Source organism: Musa acuminata, chromosome BXJ3-3 (assembly GCF_036884655.1).
Source record: "Musa acuminata AAA Group cultivar baxijiao chromosome BXJ3-3, Cavendish_Baxijiao_AAA, whole genome shotgun sequence".
NCBI lineage: Eukaryota > Viridiplantae > Streptophyta > Magnoliopsida > Zingiberales > Musaceae > Musa > Musa acuminata.
The window spans coordinates 30,124,996-30,145,653 of NC_088351.1; the positions used below are offsets into that span (position 1 = coordinate 30,124,996).

Genomic DNA, 20,658 nt, shown 5'->3' on the forward strand with positions numbered 1-20,658 from the left:
AGTGGGTTCACCACTTGCCGGTCCCCGCTGCAGTTGCAGATGCCGGTGGGTCACCGCTGCGGCCGCCAACATCGAAGGATTAATAATGCCTGGAGAGAGAGAGAGAGAGAGAGAGAGAGAGAGAGAGAGAGAGATTCCGATGATGCATTAAAGCAATTCGGAACTAAACCATTACAATCGACCGAAACAGAACTTGGAATCCCGATCACAAACATTACTGTAGAAAAAATCCATCTGAAACGCTCCTGCAGATGGACTTAGCGAAAGAAATCTATCGACTTGTTCAACTCCTCCAGCTTCCTCATCCTCAGTCTCTCGCTCTCGCTGACCAGCTGCTCGAACAATGAACATGACGAACTCAATCAACACTACTGCTTCCATGGATGGCAAGCTCATTCAACAGCTTACCAAATAAAAGAAGACGCAAAAGAAAGAAAAGTCACCTCCATGAGTTTGGCCACTAGCTGAGACTTCTCCTTGTTCTTCTCATTGAAGGCTTCGAGAGCTTCTTTGTATTCTTTTTCCTTCACAAAATGTGATCATCCAGGTCATGATTAAACTCGATTGCAACACGTAAATTGATCATCAAACAACACTCGGTTTCTAGAAGATCTAAACTTTGGTTTACCTTCCTCAGACAGGATTGTCCGAGAGGTTTCAATGCACGATTGACTGCGTCTATCTTCTTGCGTAATGCCGCCGCTTCGTTCCTGGTTGGATCTACCATGGCTTCCAGTTCCTACCAGAATCCAAGTTAGGATATGTAATCATGGCCATCAGACGTTTTCCTGGATTCTAATGGATCAGAATTATAGATGGTGCATGGTTCTACTTACGCCTCGGATCATGGCCAAGTGTTTAGTCTCCTCTTCCACTCTGCACAACTGAGCAAAAACCTTCTCTTTGACCTCCATTTTCTTCCTCTCGATCTCTTCTTCTCTTGCTTGGAATGAGGAAAGAGCTGACCTCGGTGATTCTTCTTCACCATCCTCCTCCATTAGCCGCGAGTTCTTGATTTGTCGAATGTGCTGCTGCTGTCCTTCCTCCATTAGACCCTCTCAACGCTTCTTCAGAGCCGACAGACCTCTCTCCTACCTTCTTCTCCTCTTCGACGCAGCCCTTCCTTTCACTTCTGTCCCTGCACGAGCTGCGTTGTTATGAAGAGACTTGGAAGGAGAGTCGTAGGCGCCAAGATAAAGCACATGAGCGACCACCTGGCTTTCCATCATGAACATCCATATTACTCGTACTGCATTATGAAGCTGATCGCAATATGAGACTTCATATTCCGTGTAACGAGGGTGGTCTGCAGACTCGGCCTTTCGACTTCGCTTGGCTTCGAGGCAAAGCAATTTCCACGCAGCAGCGATGGAACACTCCATGCCCCTACTTCTGTCAGGATCACACAAGATGGTTATGATGCGAGTCAAGGAAGTGCACCTCAGCCTCTCATATGTGGGAAATAATGTATTAGCCCTTATAATATTTTTTTTTCTTTCTCTTTATATATATTCCTCTGAATATTAATTGGATTTATACTATAATAGAAAGAATATCACTTGTTCATAACCCAAAGTCTATCCTGTCTCACTCCACAAAACAATCTATCAAGCAGTTTCATGAAAGTAAATATTATCCCATCTTATAAATCTAACAAATATATATTAGTAATAATAATATTATTATTCTTATATGTTTTTTGGATGAATTCTGGTAAAAAGTTCCTTTTTTTTCCAATAAAATTTTTAAATATTTTTCAATCGGTATTCTTTTTGCCATATTTTCTAGAATACTCCTAATAAGACATAACAATTACTCTCATCCTTTTTTTAGGGGACCAATTGATAGGGTAAAATCAATCTAATTCATCAATTAAAGTGATTTTTAATATATATATACATATGTACATATGTATATATATATATACATATGTATATATATACATATGTACATATGTATATATATACATATATACATATGTATATATATACATATATATATATATATATATACTGTAAATAACAAGTGATGAATATAGGATTCAAGCTTAGGACTTTGTAATAAATTGTGGAGGTCCTTACCAATTAAACTTGTTGACATGATAAAAAATATATTTAATAAGGTTTCAAACCATTAACATTTGGTAAGAAAGTAAATCTTCCTATTTGATAGTTTTTGTTTCTAAAATAATAAAAAATATTTATTTGAAATCTTATTTTTACTTATGAAACGTTGAAATGAATTTTATTTAGTTTTGAATCAATTTATCATAATTATGATAATTTTAAAGACTTAAATATTTTGGTGAAGAATCCAAAAACATTATAAACCTATCAAAAATTACTGTACACAAGAGAATAACTAATTCATAATATAATCAAGCATTACTTCAATCATCATGAGGTATTTAAGGAGTTATGTCATTTTTTTTCGAAAATATCAAAAAGGAAGTATCTTTCGGAAAAAAAATAAAAAAATACTGAAATTTGCCCTATTTTTTTTATAGTAAATATATATGACCTTATATCTAACATATGCATAATATTATTTTTGTTGATGGAATGCCGTTCCCATTAATATATATTTGTTCTTATCCTCTTCAATGTTATCATTTCCCCCATCGGATATGAAGCTTCGTTGCGGCCGTTACAGCGAGTGGATATGTTCTTTATATTTCCCCTAATTTCAAGTGTCGTCATGTATGTGTGTCATCCTTAGCAATTCCCGTCTCTTCCGATCCCGTTCCTCGTTTCGAGGTCATTCACTTCCTCTTCCTGGCAATTTCCTGTTCTTCTCGATTAATTGGTGTTGAGGGTTTTCCAGCTTCCTGGTCGGTTAATCGATGTCGTCAAGAATCCGGTCGGTGCTTCTCCCGAGCCTCCGCCGCCCGACTATTTGCGTCTTCTATTAATATTCTGGCGATCATCCGACGGGTTTTGTAGCGTTCGTAGGGTTTTCAATCGAGTTGGTGAAAGAAATTGGCAAGTTGGGGGTTTTGCTATTTTTGTTTGGCGAGTGTACTTTGAGCCTCTTGTTGATCTCATGGGGTTGTATTATCTCCATTTATTGTGACTTTTTGGAACCAAAAATGATCTTTTTCTGCGACTTCTGTTCTCAGGCCGCTGGATAATGTGCGCGGTTGATTCTGTAAGGTATCAATACAAATTTGTTGTTTGATGTTTCGATGATGGGTTCTTCGGTGGTAGCTATGCATGCCCTATCTGGGGCAGTACCTGCCCATTTTAGTCCCAGTTTATTTGCGAATGCGCCGCACGTAGCTATCCACTATAAAACTCGTGGGAAGTACCGGAGGAAGAGTCGTGCGCTCGCAGTTTCATGTTCTACATCAAGAATGCGGAACGGTTGCCTGAGAGATTATGGATTTAGGAACATCAATAACCGATTGTTGTCTTTGAAATGCAAGTGCCAGCGAGCTGAGAGCACCAGTGGAGATGCCAACAAGACCTGGTTCACTGAACCAACGAGTAAGGCAGATCAGATTCTTGGTGAGCTGAATGGGCAGAAAGTTGTTGATTTTGAGAATGGTTCTGCCATCATGCCTAATGATGTATCAGTCAATCAGTCATCGGACAAGACGAGAGGAAACTCTGTTGAGGATGTGGCGTGGCGGCTTTTACAGGAATCTGTGGTTTATTATTGTGGAACTCCAGTTGGAACTATTGCAGCAAAGGATCCATCTGATAACGGTAGCAGTGTTTTGAACTATGATCAGGTTTTCATTCGTGATTTCATACCTTCGGGGATGGCTTTTCTACTGATGGGAGAATATGAAATTGTCCGCAACTTCATTCTTCACACTCTTCAGCTGCAGGTAATGCATTAAATTGTCATACATGCCTGTGATTTGGAGTGTAGGTAAGAAGTTTCCTGTTGTCTTTACTACTAGAAGTGGCACAAGAGTCAACAATTGGAATGAAAAGGGTGTTAAAAGATGTCTTGTGTTTTCTTCTTCGTTAGATTGTTTTTCTACTTTATTTTGTTGCCCATCATCTGTGTATGGAGACTTTCACATCATGAGTTGAGAGTTTAGGAAACAAAGCTTGCATGTTATAGTGCTCGTAGATTCAAATCATAATGTCGTCACTGCACTAACAGCTACACCTGAGTTTTCCATCTATAGAGTATAGAGAACACCATTCAAATTCTTTTTTAAAATTTGTAGAGCTGGGAGAAGACAATGGATTGTCACAGTCCAGGTCAGGGATTGATGCCAGCAAGCTTCAAGATTAGGACAGTTCCGCTTGATGGTGATGACTCTGCTACTGAAGAAGTCTTGGACCCTGATTTTGGAGAAGCTGCAATAGGACGTGTAGCACCAGTTGATTCAGGTATGTTATCCTATATTTTCTTTTTCGCAATGGATAAGTGGCGAAGGCAGAATTCGAGCCCAGGACCTTGTGATAAACTGTCAAGAGCTTTACTAGCTAAGTTAGCTGACACCTTCTACATTATCATATATTGCCACATAGCTGACGAGTTTTCTTATAATATTCATTAGTACCTCAAGGAGTTATACTGTACTTGGATGTTGTTGATAAGAGAAGTCTTTTGCTATACATCTAGTTGCGTTTTGTGGTGTCTGCTTATAATTTTGGATGTTCACTAGGATTTATTCAAATCTCTCTGCAAGGTTTAGCATTCTGCTTAATCATGGATGTTGAGTGTTAAACATGCTATTATATTCGACTGCAGGATTATGGTGGATTATACTGCTACGGGCTTATGGAAAATGCTCTGGAGATCTCTCAGTCCAGGAAAGAATTGATGTGCAGACAGGCATCAAGATGATTCTAAAGCTTTGTTTAGCTGATGGCTTTGACATGTTTCCAACATTATTAGTAACAGATGGTTCATGCATGATTGACCGCCGAATGGGGATTCATGGCCACCCTCTTGAAATTCAGGTGGCATCTTTTGCTTCCATTTTAACGACTTCTATTGTTCTTGAGTTAGATTAAGTGCTTCTGTTTCTTTTTTATAAAGAAAAATCTGAAGCGCTACATTAACATTTGGTATAAGCTGAATGGTAATCCTTAATATATTTGCTCTAAGTTGAACCAGAAGTTTGTCTTAATGGTGTTCTTTCTGAGATATTTTTGGTAGGTGTCCAATTTGGCCATGTAATGTTGAATTGAAATTAGTTTTTCTTTTGCAAATTACCACTTTGACTGGGTCATTTTAACCCTTGTTAACATTTGTTTGCTCTCCATCCACCAAATTAATCTTCTTTAACCCTGAACCAGCAAACTCACACTCATGAATTGCTTAAGATTCTTGCTTCTGTTGGATAGCACCTCAATTTTTAGAGGAAAGCTGTCACATGAAACAAGTGAATGAGTTCCCTCTAAATCATTTATGGGTGTATGTCTGACTGAGCCTTGTATGTGCAGGCACTGTTCTATTCGGCACTTGTATGTGCTCGGGAGATGCTTGCACCAGAGGATGGATCAGCAGACCTTATTCGAGCATTAAATAACAGACTAATAGCACTGTCATTTCACATTCGGGAGTATTATTGGGTAGACAAGAGAAAACTCAATGAGATCTACAGATACAAAACAGAAGAATATTCTTATGATGCTGTGAACAAGTTCAACATCTACCCTGATCAAATTTCTCCATGGCTAGTGGAATGGATGCCTGAGAAAGGAGGTTACTTTATTGGAAATTTGCAGCCTGCACACATGGATTTTCGTTTCTTTTCTCTAGGAAATCTGTGGTCTATAGTGAGCAGTCTAGCAACTACACATCAATCACTTGCCATTTTGGATCTTATTGAGGCTAAATGGTCTGATTTGGTGGCAGATATGCCATTTAAGATATGTTATCCTGCTCTTGAGGGTCAGGAATGGCAAATTATTACTGGCAGTGATCCCAAAAATACGTAATCTTTCAGCATCTACTAATAGTACCTTGCCATTTGAGTTTCCAGTTCTTTACTCTAATCTATGATTGTGCTTTCTGCAGGCCTTGGTCATACCACAATGGAGGTTCCTGGCCAACATTGCTCTGGCAGGTGGGCAATACACCAATGTTATTTTATTTTCAGTATAAATTTTGTGGTAGCATTATTTGTCTGGGATTACCCTGTTTTCTTTTTAGTGTATTGATGATATACACATAAATATCTGACTTCTGCTTTGTCTTTTGCATGCCTACTTTTTGACATGAGTTTGATTATCATTGACTTGAGTAGAAATGATATATCAAGTGCTGAGAGGTATCTTATGCATGCTGCATGTCGAGGTCAGACACTTGAAAATAGTATAACTGGTGAACCATTCTCAGTACTCATACAAATTATTGGCAGTCATAAACCTTTTGTCTGGCTAGGTGAGTATGCCTTGACAAGAAGTAGCCATTGTTTGTGGGTTTATGTCCCAAATGGATCAGAACTCATGGCCTGGAGAGTCATGCTAACAGTGGTTCCATCTTGCCTCACATCCTGGCACTTCGTTGTGAAATTGAGATTTAAGTAGAACCAAATTCTGCATGTTGACACTTTGCTTGTAATGCTGGGAACTTTTACTGACGGAAATGAAGATGTTGCATTTTAAAAGATCTGCAATCTATACTTTGGGCAGATTCATTTGTTTACTGGAGATAGTTCTCACATGAAAGACATTTTAATGCTGACTTATCCTTTTGTGATCAAAATGCAGCTCACGGTTGCATGCATTAAGATGAACAGGCCAGAAATTGCTGCAAGAGCCATTGAGGTTGCGGAAAAGCGCATTGCAGCAGACAGGTGGCCTGAATATTATGATACCAAGCGAGCACGATTCATTGGAAAACAAGCTCGTCTGTACCAAACTTGGTCCATCGCAGGCTTCCTGGTGGCGAAGCTGCTGCTAAAAAACCCAGATGCTGCAAGAAACATATGGAACGACGAGGATGCAGAGATTGTGAATGCCTTGAACATCATTGTCGATTCCAACCCAAGGAAGCGAGGCAGGAAGGTGCTAAAGAAAACCTATATCATTTGAGGAGACAAGCTTTTATTTATTTTGATCAAGGGAACAAGTTTGAAGCTTTGCATATGAGAAATCGAGAAGGAAGATGAATGCCATTGTTTGTTCCCGAATCATACAACTTTGTAGTGTTGTACACATGAATCCCATGTTAGCTTTTTCTTTGCATTCCATATGCCATGATGGAATAGGCTGTTATGTTGTACGACATATTAAGAGGAGAATGTAAAATTCTGATATCATTGGCATAATTTATTTTTCTCAATTATTGATGAATTATTTTTTATTATATTATATTGCGTACAACATGGTTCTATACGAAGTCAAACCTGAAACGTATCATCAATTGTCTAACCATCAGGATATTTTCACAGAGATAATTGTTCAAGTATTTTAATTTTCAAAAGTAAAATTCATAATTTTCTTTCTCATAGAGAAAATATTCACTTCAATCTCGCCTTAGAAATGTGATGGCAATAATCAACAAGGAGAAAATAAATCTCACTCAACAATTGGGTCACGTGCATATCAACCCAATATAAAATATTGAAAGAATATTCTTAATATCATAAGATATTTCTTCGGGTTAAGCCCATTATAAAAAAAATCATCATGTCGTAATAATTGAAATAAGTTATTGTTTACTTGAAATTCTTGTTTTTTGTTTTGTGATAGATTAGATCATCAGAGGGATCACATGCGAAACCCCATCCAATCTCGCAAACATCTAAGCATCCCTTTGATCATCACATCAGACTAGATCATCAGAGGGATCACATGGGGAACCGTATCCATTCTCAATTTTTGTATAGGTCAACCACCCCATCCAATCTACTGTTTGATGATTCGAGCCTCTCTTTTGATCACATCAAACTTTTAATGCATGCGGACTTCAACCGGATCGAGTTGATCCAATCATCACCAACACTCATCAAGAAAATCTATAAGTTTGTATTTTATCTCCAAGTAATGCCTTTATGAAATGAAAGTCCCCATAATAAAAACATTTAATGTGGTCCAACCCACATTAAGAAAAATCACAAACATCAAAATAGTAATTAGAAGCTGACAGGAAGAACATAACTCTTGAATAGTTGCTGACATGTGAGCCCCACTCGTTCACTACTCTTGACTCAACTTTTAAAAAAATTTATAAATTTTTTTTTTTATAAATGATAATTTTACCCTTAGTCCTTGTCGGACTTGTCTTGCTCTTATTGTTCTCGCTTATTATATAGGTAATAAGTTCACAGCCCTCACCTAATGAAAAGGGGGTACGGAGGTGACGACAGATTTGACAGGACCAATGAAGTCCATAAATACAAAGATGGTTTTCGTGTAAGAGTGATGCAAGAGGACGGATTCGATAGGGGTTAGGAATAAAATTATCTTTTCACATGATAAAAGACGCTATGTAAGAATTTTTGAAAGTTAAGATATTTTATGAGAATTTTTCAAAGATAATTAAAAAATATATCTTTTTTTTTTCTCAAGAGAGATTGGATTGATGAGTTTAATAAATTTCTTATGACAACCATTTAGCATGATATTTCCACTTGCCATAAGATAAGTATGTATAAATTGCATACATATTATTAGAAAATCTAACAACTTCTGTACACTATCAATTTTTTTTCATTAGTTATCCTTATAGTGAAAATATAGGGATGTTTAGGTAAATTATGTATTTTATCCTTTTTAATATAGTTGGAGATGTTGAGCTGATTTTTTTTGGATGGATTTTAATGAAAAATATATTAATATTAAATTAATATATATGCTAGACTAAAATTTATGAAGGTAAACAAAGAAATAAGAGTCCACAAGTGAGAGTGTTCCAACACATGACTGCTACATATTCAAATTTTATATGCTAAATATTATCAAAATAATATCAAATTATATAATGTAATATAATATGATATGATATAACATTAACATAAAATAAGTTTGGATAGGACTCACACGGTCCATATTATTAGAAATCCAATATTCTAACCCTACTCGACTACTCCAAGAATTGATCTTCCTCGCCGGTGAGCTCATAAATTATTCTCTCCTATTGAAGTTTGTTCTCACGTTTGATACCAATTGTTCATAGAATGTGGATTGCCTGAATATTTTTCTAATCATATCGTAGGAGGATTATTTTATTTTACTTTATTTATTATTGATAGGGCAGGAGGATTTGATGATGATGTTGAATATAGATGCTGACTAATTAAGAACTAACCACTATTATAAGGTTTCAATATTACAACAACTTCAAAATCGATCATACCATCTTTAATTCCTTATATTATTTAATTATATTAATTTGATCAAAATTATGTGTGGGTCCCATCTAGTTCTCGATCGAGACTGGTCTCATATTTGCTGTTCGGCGCCAACAACCGAGCAGAGGCAGGTTTCGATGTATGCACTGAGCCCATGGAGGGTTAGGTCAATGCATCCTTCGTGGATAAGAGCATATAAAACATATGATGCGTCTTATGTGGAAAAAATAAATAAATTTAAAGTATACATTCGTCTTTTGTGGATAAGTGTATTGATGCAATGTGTCATCAATGGATAAGAGCATATGAAGTGTCCAATGTGTTCTTGATGGACAAATACATTTAAAGAGTATCAAACAACGTTTATTTCATGATATAAAAGTATACAACGTATGATACATCCTTGGAGGATAGAAACATTTGAACAATACAATATGTTTTTCTCGAGCTAAGCATCCAAAAGTGCTCGATACATCTCTCTTAGGCTAAGAAACCAAATAATACCCAATATACCCTTTTCATATAAGGCATACAAGAGCATTTGATGTGTCATTCTTGGGCTAAACATCCAAGGGTGCCGGATGCATTCTTGGGCTAAATATCTAAAGGGTGCATGATGCATTATTGAGCTTGCTAGTCATAGATACCCTACAAACCAATCACGTGAGTAATGACACGTGTAACATGATACGTAATTTTTTGTTCATTATATATATATATATATATATATATATATATATATTGATGTCTATTGATTGGTGTAATGAGAATTAGATCGTGATGAGGTCACGATAATAAGACCGATTCATATTTAAATATATACCCTAAATAATCTCAATCATAGCTTATTCGAGAGGGACATCGAGATAACCGGATAGACTGGTGTACTGTATACTTGTATATGATGGAGGTGATTGGTCTCATAGCTGCTCGTGTGGGGACACTAGGGATATAGTATAGGTGCTCATTAGAGAATGAGTTCACTGATTGATTCGCTCATTGAATGATGGATGTTTGATGATTCCTTATTGTTAAACAGTAATTCCGTAGTTCCAGTGATGTATCTGCTTCTTAGATTTGAGACACCAAGAATGTCGTGTATGAGTACTTCACTCTTTGATACCAGAATTATAGGTCTGAAGGTTTCAGATCTAGCACAACCGATCATCGGGAGTGGTAACCAACCTTACAAGAACTATTGAGTGTCGATAGAGGATCATCCACTCTTGGTGTTATGAGAAGAATATCTCATATGCTTTTGCTCAAACAAATCCCTAGCTAGGGTCATTCAGATTGAGAGAGAAAGAGTTCTCTGAAAGAATCCGATTAGAGTGAGGCTTGAGTAGAAATTGTATGGGTATGAAATTACCATACCTAGTATACGATCACTAGGGTATTAGATGGATAAGAGACTATAGATACATTGTAACTAAGGATGGATAGGTCCAATGGATTGGATTCCTCTGTATCGTTTGAGGACTGTGACGTAGTGGCTTAGTATGTCTGCAGTCGATGAGTCGATGAGTCGAGTGAATTATTATGAAGATAATAATTCATTGAGCTAGAATGAGTCATGATAGATATGACTCACTGCTAGCTCGATATTGAGCCTAGAGGGTCACACACATATGGTAGGTATTGCGATGAGTAGAAGTTCAGATATAAGATATCCGTCGGAGCCCCTATCTTATTGGATATCTAATAAGCCCCTGAATTATTGAATCCTATGGATTAGATCCAATAAGAGCCATTGAGAGATTATTGGATAGAGATCCACTAATATAAGAGGCTTGGATAGTTGGATGGAGATCCAATACCTAATAAGATAGGATCCATTAGGGTTTAGTTGACAAGGGGCCCCTATAAATAAGAGGGAACTAAAGGTTCATAGGCTAGAGTTTCTCTTGGTTGTCATCTCCTATTCTCCTCTCCCCTTCTCCTCCTCAGATAGTAGGCATGAAGATTAGGGCAGAGATTTGAGGAGCGTCGTCGCAGCCTTACAATATAGATCACTACTAGAGAGGAGGACGCTTGACCTCTTTCATCCTCTCCTATAGATCTGTAAAGATTCAGGGATATATGATCTCCCTAGGTAAAATATAATCTTTCATATATGCAGTTTTTAGTTTTGCAGATTTTGCGCACCAATCTTCGCACGACGATGAACATATTTTTGAAAATGTGAAGATTTTTATTTTTTGTTCTTCCATTGCGCATGTGATGTTACCCCTTAAAATTTTCTATAGTGGTATTAGAGCCAGGTTGTTCGTGTGAAATATTAGTTTTGAACTATGTGTGTTGTGTTTTGGGAAGACTTTTATCGTCAAAATCATTGACGCAAAATGTGAGATAGGGCAGCAACTGTTGCTGCCCTTGTAGGTTGGCCAATGGCTGCTTGCAACTGTGGCTGAGGCCTGGCCACCTGTGTGCAAGTGGCTGGCGAGCAGCAACCAGTCGCCTACAGGGGTAGCGACACTTGTAGGCGTTGCGCTTGTGAGTAGAGTTGTCCGCGGGGGCGCCCACCTACAAGATGTGTTGAGATGTCGATGGAACCAATGAGAATGAGATGGATAATCACAAGGCATAGAGATGCACCACTGTATACATAAATCTTGATGTGAGTGATTAGACCCACTAGCTTAGCTTGATCATATTAGACTATGATCCATAATCATTTGGTGTGATTGCTTATGTGATGTGTGATTACTTGTACTCCTAATAGATATGTATATATAATTGCATGCGATGTAGATATATATTAAATATGTATGTGTGTGACATATTATATTAGGAGAGCAAATCAAAATCCCCTCTCTCGACAATATTAAGTCAGTAAACATGAGATAATTAGATTGACCCATGTGGCCTTCCATTATTATAGGTAGGGACCGAATCTTGACGTAGGTTAAGTTATTCGAGTCCCTTGGGGCTCACCTATATCGTGGTTCGCTATCTTGCATACAACATAGAGATGTCACTGGTGACCTACGGATATGGTATGATTGGTCGAGTCCCTCGAGGGTATATCATCGAATCATACTCATCTTGTAACGATGGTGTTGACTTAACCGAACATCATGGTTGGTCGAGTCCCTTAAGACCATGGTGGTTCGTAGGCCGAACATGATAGGAATCACAAGAAGTTGTGATCAGCAAGAGTTACTTATCTTTTAGGCTTAGTGTAATTGGTCGAGTCCCTCGAGGTTACACTAAGATGCTTATTAGATCCCGATCCTCACTAAAAGTCTGCTAGAGACTTCTATTTCACGTACTGAGGGTGTCGCACGACTTACTAGAAAAATAGTAATAGCAGATTAAGATAAAAATTCATATCTTATTTGTTCATTTTATTTGTTCATATCTGTTGGGAAATCATGGGGGGCGACATCATATGCGCAGCGGAAGAACAAGAAAACAAAAATCCCCGATTCCCAAAAATATGTTCGTCGTCGTGCGAAGATTGGTGCGCAAAAATCCGCAAAACACAAAACTACGTATAGAGATTGTGTTACCTAGGGAGATCGTATATCCCTGTTTCCTTGTAGATCCTTAGGAGAGGGTGAAGGAGGTCAAGCGTCCTCCTCTCTAGCGGTGATCCACACAGCAGGGTTGCGACGACGCTCCTCAAAACTCCAGGCCTACTCTGAGGTGGAGAGGGAGAGGAGAATAGGAAAGGCAAGCAAAGACTCTAGCCTATGAGGCTGTGAATCCCTCCTATTTATAGAGATCCCGTGTCAAACCCTAATGGGTCCTTCCCTAGTGGGTATTGGATCTGCATCCAATAAGACAAGGGCTCCGTCGGATATCTCATATCCGAACCTCTACTCATCGCAATGCCTACCATATGTGTGTGACCCTCTAAGCCCAATATCGAGCTGGCCGTGAGTCATACCTGTTAGAACTCCTTCTAACTCAGTGAATTATTATCTCTGTAATAATTCACTCGACTCATCGATTACGGACGTACTAGGCCACTACGCCGTAGTCCCCAAACGATACAGGGGAATCCAATCCATTGGACATGTCTGTCCTCAGTTACCATGTACCTATAGTCCCTCATCCATCTAATATCCCAGAGACCGTATATCGAGCATGGTGCTGTCAGACCCATACGGTTTCTACTCAAGTCTCGCTCTAATCGGATCCTCCCGGAGAACTCTTTCTCTCTCAACCCGAATGACCCTGGCCAGGGATTTGTCTGAGCAAGAACACATGGGATATTCCTCTCATGACGCCGAGAGTGGATGATCCTTTGTCGACACTCAATAGCCCTCGTAAGGTCGACTACCACTCCCAATGACCAGTTGTATTAGATCTGGGACAACAAAACCTATAAGTCTGGTATCAAAGAGTGGAGCACTCATACAGGACATCCTTGGTGTCTCAAGTTTAAGGACCAGATACACCACTAGGACTATGGAATCGCTGTCTGACAATAAGGCATCATCAACCATCCAGCATTCCGTAAGCGGATCAATCAGTGAACTCATTCTCCAATGAGCACCTGTACTGTATCCCTAGTGTCCCTACACGAGTAGCTATGAGACTAGCTGCATCCATCATATGGACGGGTATACAACACACCAGTCTATCTAATTATCACGATGTCCCTCTCGAGTAACCTATGATCGCGATTATTTAGGATATGTGTTTAAAGGTGAATCGATCTCATTATCGTGATCTCATCACGATCCGATTCCCATTGCACAAATCCAAGGACATCACAATATATATATATATATATATATATATATATATATATATATATATATATATATATATATATATATATATATATATATATATATATATATATATATATATATATATATATATGCGTTTATGCAATAGTTATAAAGTGATATACGCTAAAATATAATAAGCAAAAAGATTCTGTATCAAGTCACACGTGCCATCACTCACGTGATTGGCTTGCTGGGCACCTATGACTAGCAATCTCCCACTTGACCTAAAGCCAATCACCTATGTGTCTGATCCCCATCAGACTCCTGATGAGACTCGGGTTCCCTTATTTGAGTAATCGCCCCATAGTTGTCGCAATATAAGGAAGTCGACTTCTCGCTATTCGGAACGACTCCCAAATCTGTGATGAACATCTTCACCCAGACTCCCTCCTTTGCTGCATCTGATGCAGCAATGTACTCCGCCTCTGTGGTCGAGTCAGCAGTGGTATCTTGCTTGGAACTCTTCCAGCACACCGCTCCTCCATTCAAGGTGTACACATACCCTGAATTCGACTTGCTATCATCGACATCAGACTGAAAACTTGAGTCAGTGTAGCCTTCAACCTTAAGGCTATTACCTCCATATACTAGTAAAAGATCCTTAGTCCTTCTCAAGTACTTAAGGATACACTTTACTGCTTTCCAGTGCTCGAAGCCTGGATCCGCCTGATACCTGCTCGTGACACTCAGAGCATGCACTATATCAGGCCTAGTACATAGCATGGCATACATGATAGACCCTATTGCTGAGGCATAAGGTATCATATCCACGTTCGCCCTTTCTTCTGTAGTCTTTGGGGACATACTCGTAGAAAGCGATATCCCATGTCTCATCGGTATGAGACCTCTCTTGGAATTTTCCATGCCAAACCTTTTGATAATGGTTTCTATGTACCTGGACTGGGACAAGCCAAGCATCCTCTTGGATCTATCTCTATAGATTCTAATCCCCAAAATATAGGATGCTTCCCCTAAGTCCTTCATGGAGAAGTGTCTAGATAACCAAGCCTTTACTATGGATAGCATTCCTACATCATTCCCAATGATGAGGATGTCATCCACATATAACACCAAAAAGGTGATAGCGCTCCCACTTACCTTTCTGTATACACAAGGCTCATCTTCGTTCTTAACGAAGTCATAAGATCTGATTGCCTCATCAAATCTTATGTTCCAACTTCGGGAAGCTTGCTTTAGTCCATAAATGGATCTAAGCAACCTACACACCTTATCTGGGCAGTTCTTGGACACGAATTCCTCAGGTTGCATCATATACACCTCCTCCTCGAGGTTCCCGTTGAGGAATGCAGTTTTCACATCCATCTGCCAGATCTCATAATCATAGTGTGCTGCAATAGCCAATAGAATTCTGATGGATTTTAGCATTGCTATGGGTGAGAAAGTTTCGTCGTAGTCAACACCTTACCTTTGACGGTACCCCTTAGCCACTAGCCTTGCTTTATAGGTCTCTACCTTTCCATCTACTCTGATCTTTTTCTTAAAGATCCACTTGCAACCGATGGATACAATACCTTCGGGCGCATCAACTAGGTTCCAAACCTTATTGGAGTACATAGAATCCATCTCAGAATTCATGGCTTCTTTCCACTTCCCGGAGTCTATACTCATAATAGCCTCCTCGTAGGTCTGAGGATCAATATCCTCTACATCCTCTGCTCTAATATGTCCCACATATCTCTCAGGAGGATGAGATACTCTATTAAACCTGCGTAAAGTTGATACTTGTGTATTAGGTACCTGAACAGACTCGGGCTGTAGAGTGGTGCTTGAGCTTGGTTCTCCAACCTCGCTCAATTCTATCATTCTCCCACTGTCTCCGTCAAGAATGTGTTCCTTCTCAAGGAACACTGCTCTCTTAGCTACAAAGACCTTTTGGTCCTCGAGATGATAGAAATAATACCCACAAGTTTCCTTGGGGTATCCCACAAATTTGCATCGCTCTGTCCTTGATTCTAACTTATCGGGGTTGTGTCTTCTAACATGGGCAGGGCAGCCCCAAATTTTAACAACCTTAAGATCAGGCTTCTTCCCTTTCCATATCTCATATGGTGTAGACACTACCGACGTAGTTAGAACTCTGTTCAGAAGGTAAGTTGCGGTTTCTAGGGCATATCCCCAGAATGAGATGGGTAGGTCAGCGAAACTCATCATGGACCGTACCATATCTAATAATGTACGATTTCTCCTTTCAGAGACACCATTGAGCTGAGGTGTATAAGGAGGTGTCCATTGGGATAATATCCCATGGTCCTTGAGGAACTGAGTAAACTCTGTACTTAAGTATTCACCTCCTCGATCTGATCGAAGAGTTTTGATACTCTTTCCGGTCTGGTTCTCCACCTCATTCTTATACTCTCTGAATTTCTCAAATGCCTCGGACTTGTACTTCATTAAGTATACATATCCATACCTTGAGAAATCATCAGAAAATGTAATGAAGTATGAGTAACCTTCAATGACATGAGTTGACATGGGTCCACATATATCACTATGTATGAGTTCCAACAACTCATTGGCTCTCTCTCCAGTTCTACTAAATGGAGATTTGGTCAGTTTTCCACGAATGCAAGGCTCACAAGTTGCATATGACACATAGTCGAATGGATCTAGATATCCATCATTTAGCAACTTTTGAATCCTTCTTTCATGGATGTGACCTAGCCTACAATGCCACATGTATGCACTGTTCAACTCATCTCGTTTCCTTTTGGACACATTTACATTCATGATATGTGGAGTGTGTTAGGATCGAGAGCACTAAGAGGGGGGGGGGGGGGGGGGGGGGGGGTGAATTAGTGCAGCGGATATCTTACAGTAATTTAAAAACGAAAGCTGCGTTCGTCCGATAAAAAACGATTTCGATATAAAAGCATAATCACAGTGCAGTTTGCGTCTAAGCGCAGTTTGCGTCTAAACTCAGTTTTACGTCCAAACGCAGTTTTACGTCTAAACGCAGTTTTACGTCTAAACGCAGTTTTACGTCTAAACGCAGTTTTGCGTCTAAACGCAGTTTTACGTCTAAACACAGTTTTACGTCTAAACGCAATTTTACGTCTAAACGCAGTTTTACGTCTAAACGCAGTTTTACGTCTAAACGCAGTTTTGCGTCTAAACGCAGTTTTACGTCTAAACGTAACTTTACGTCTAAATGTAGTTTTGCGTCTAAAAGCAGTTTTGAACCTTGAAAAGCGTTTTACGTAGAAAGCAGTTTGCAGTTATAAATGGAATCCGAATGTAAGCGTAAACTGCAGTGTGAAGATCGTACGAAAACACGATTTACGTTTGAATGCAGATTCTGAAAGATCAGAGCTTAGAAACTCGTTCGTAAAGGCGCAGAGGGCAGTAGCAATGTAGGAGGTTTGCAGTAATGATAAAGTGCTCAAGGTAAAAGCAAACCAGAGATTTAGAGTGGTTCGGTCAGTCTTGACCTACTCCACTTTTGGCTTCCTCCTCCGACGAGGTCACCGACGTCAACTAGCTGCCTTCCTTCAATGGGCGAAGGCTAACTGCCCTTTTACAGTTTCTCTCCTTTTGACAGGCTTAGGAGACAACCTTTACAGATCCTTTCTCTCCTCTCTTTACAACTCAAGACTTAAAGAACAGAAGGAGGAGAACTTTAGGACTTTACACAAATTTGAGCTCTTAGAATCACTGAAAAGATCAACAATTCGGTGTGGATCTGTATCTTTTCAGTGCTGAATGGGTGGGGTATTTATAGGCCCCAACCCAATTCAAATTTGGAGCTCAAAACGATCAAATCCCGGAATTCCGGGATCAGGCGGTTGCACCTCTTGACTGGAGAGGTGGCACCGCCTGGCAGAGCTCGAAGACTGAGCTCAGGCGATTGCACCTCTCTGCCAGAGCTCGAAGACTGAGCTCAGTGGTTGCATCGCCTGGCAGAGCTCGAAGTCTGAGCTCGGTGGTTGCATCACCTGGCAGAGCTCGAAACTGAGCTCAGGCTGATGCACCTCTCTGCCAGAGGTGGTTGCACCTCTCTGCCAGAGCTCGAAGACCGAGCTCAGGCGATGCATCACCTGTCCAAAGAGGTTGCACCTCTCTGCTGGAGCTTGAAGACCGAGCTCGGTGGTTGCACCTCTTGGCAGAGCTCGAAACTTGAGCTCTGGCGGTGCTACCTCTTGACAGAGGAGGTTGCACCGCCCAGTCTCGCTTGGAGACTGAGCCCTGGGCGGTTGCACCTCTTGGCTGGGGCGGTTGCACCGCCCAGTCCTGCTGGAAGATATGGCCTGGGCGGTTGCACCGCCTGGCTGGGGCGGTTGCACCGCCCAGTCCCGCTGCCCAGGCGGTTGCACCTCCTGTCCTAGGCGGTTGCACCGCCTGGTGCAATCAGGGTCCGAATGGTTCGCTCCATTCGGCCCAATTTGAATCTTTTCAGGGGCCCAATTGCCCCAAGATTAAGCTAATGGGATCACCTCCCATTTTCAAGCTTAATCATCGTGCTAACTACGATTAACTCTAAGACAACTTCTGCAGCTATGCTCCGATGCGTCAGTCGCTTCTTCCGGCGAGTTTCCGGCGAACTTCCGTCGATCATCCGATAAACCCTCGGTGATCCTTCTGCGGACATCCGGCATACTCCTGGACTTTGCGACGATCCACTTGGCGAGTTCCGACGAGCTTCGCTTGGCAAGCTTCTGGACTTCTCGGATTTGTTCTCGCTGAACCTCCGACGACCGTCCGAACTTCCGTCGAACTCTCGAACTCCCAACGTGATCATGATCTTGACTCCGGCGCAACACCTGCTGCTTGTCTTACTCTCATCGTAGTTAATCCTGCACACTTATCTCAACACATAGATTAGATAACAAATGACAATTGACTTCATCATCAAAATTCGAGATTCAACAATCTCCCCCTTTTTGATGATGACAATCAATTGATAAAGGAGTTGTCCTTAACTCCCCCTATCTATATGCCATAGTTGAGATAAGTCAACCTTGAATTCAAGACCTAAGAATTCAAGTGACGTATTGATAAGTTAGATCAGTTAAACTTATCAATGCTCCCATCATGATGCCCATCATGATGTATCTCTTCAAGAATGATGTCAAGGCATGACATACATCATTAAGTTTGTATGATAGTGTTTGTAACTATCCATCATGTAATCATATAAAGCTACGAAGGACTTTTTACATGATGCATACATTTGAGATTTTCTAGCAGGTTTGCATTTACTTCACAAAATAGAATATCAAATCAAGACATGATGCAAACTATAGCACATGTTCACATATCTCTTGGTGATGCAAGGATGGCATAACTATAACATTGTTTATAGCATCACTCAAGTATTTGCAACTATGACATAGATATGATTATGGCAGTTCAGCTAAGACATAGTGTTTATCAATTCATATGTTTCTCCCCCTTTGTCATCAACAAAAAGCATGATAGCATTATCAAGCACATAAAGAAAGTCATGACACATATAATTCTTTGAATATCTCTTTATTGTTTGTTGCTTGAAGGAGGAAAGTCATTTTTCAAAAAGTTTTCATAAGAATGTACAGGAAAATCCCATTTTTAGCATACAAATCGAAAAATGAACTTCTTATATGCATTTGGTTAAAAATATTTGTCACATAATTTGCAACATGTTATTTGATCAAGCGTTGTCAAGGCATGTAATAGTAATAACTTCCGAAAAATAATTTTAACTAGTTTAAGTATTCGGACACATCAACATTCCTAATTCTCTTCTTATGTAATCAAATTGTTCTTCACATAGGGGTTTTGTAAAGATATCAGCTAGTTGATGTTTGGTATCAATAAACTCTATGGTTACATCATGATTAGTGACATGATCTCGTATAAAGTGATGTCTAATATCAATGTGTTTTGTTCTTGAGTGTTGTATAGGATTTTTAGTTAAGCATATTGCACTCGTGTTATCACATTTAATGGGAATATCTTTAAGATTCACTTTGTAATCTTCTAAAGTGTTTTTCATCCATACAACTTGTGCACAGCATGCACTTGCTGCAATGTATTCAGCTTCGGTTGTTGATAGAGCAACCGAGTTTTGTTTCTTAGATGACCAGGATACAAGGGCATGTCCTAAAAATTGACATGATCCCGATGTGCTTTTTCTGTCTAGTTTACAGCCAGCGAAGTCCGCATCAGCATAAGCTGTTAATTCAAAATTTTCTGATTTTGGGTACCATAATCCTAGATTGGTAGTTCCATTAAGATATCTGAGTATTCTTTTGACTACTTTGAAATGAGATATCTTAGGGTCTGATTGAAATCTAGCACAAAGTCCTACACTGAACATGATGTCTGGTCTGGTGGCAGTGAGGTAAAGTAAACTTCCTATCATACCCCTATAGGTTTTTTGATCGAAGCTTTCTCCATTCTCATCAATTTCTAACTTAGTGGAGGTGCTCATAGGAGTGTCAATGGCTTTTGAATTATTCATTTTGAACTTCTTTAGCAAACTCACAGCATATTTGGTTTGACTAATAAAGATGCCATTGCTTAGTTGTTTGATTTGTAGGCCTAAGAAGAATGTTAACTCTCCCATTAGACTCATTTCGAATTCATGACTCATAGTTTTCGCAAAGGATTCACAAAGAGATTCATTTGTAGAACCAAAGATAATAT

The 20,658-nt window shown here is 39.5% G+C and overlaps 2 protein-coding genes across 2 annotated transcripts; one reads left to right on the plus strand and one right to left on the minus strand.

Annotated features, from left to right (window-relative positions):
- Positions 1–188: 188 nt before the first annotated feature.
- LOC135633052 (uncharacterized) lies at positions 189–1,124 on the minus strand. The gene is made up of 4 exons (XM_065142112.1): positions 837–1,124; positions 629–739; positions 444–524; positions 189–332 (listed from the first exon to the last, which is right to left on the minus strand). Exons 1-4 carry the CDS (start codon positions 1,047–1,049, stop codon positions 258–260), a joined length of 480 nt encoding a protein of 159 aa, XP_064998184.1. The 5' UTR covers positions 1,050–1,124; the 3' UTR covers positions 189–257.
- A 1,486-nt stretch (positions 1,125–2,610) lies between these two features.
- LOC135633797 (neutral/alkaline invertase 3, chloroplastic-like) lies at positions 2,611–7,257 on the plus strand. The gene is made up of 6 exons (XM_065143712.1): positions 2,611–3,832; positions 4,184–4,349; positions 4,714–4,925; positions 5,412–5,905; positions 5,989–6,037; positions 6,684–7,257. Exons 1-6 carry the CDS (start codon positions 3,185–3,187, stop codon positions 7,005–7,007), a joined length of 1,893 nt encoding a protein of 630 aa, XP_064999784.1. The 5' UTR covers positions 2,611–3,184; the 3' UTR covers positions 7,008–7,257.
- The last annotated feature ends 13,401 nt before the right edge of the window (positions 7,258–20,658 follow it).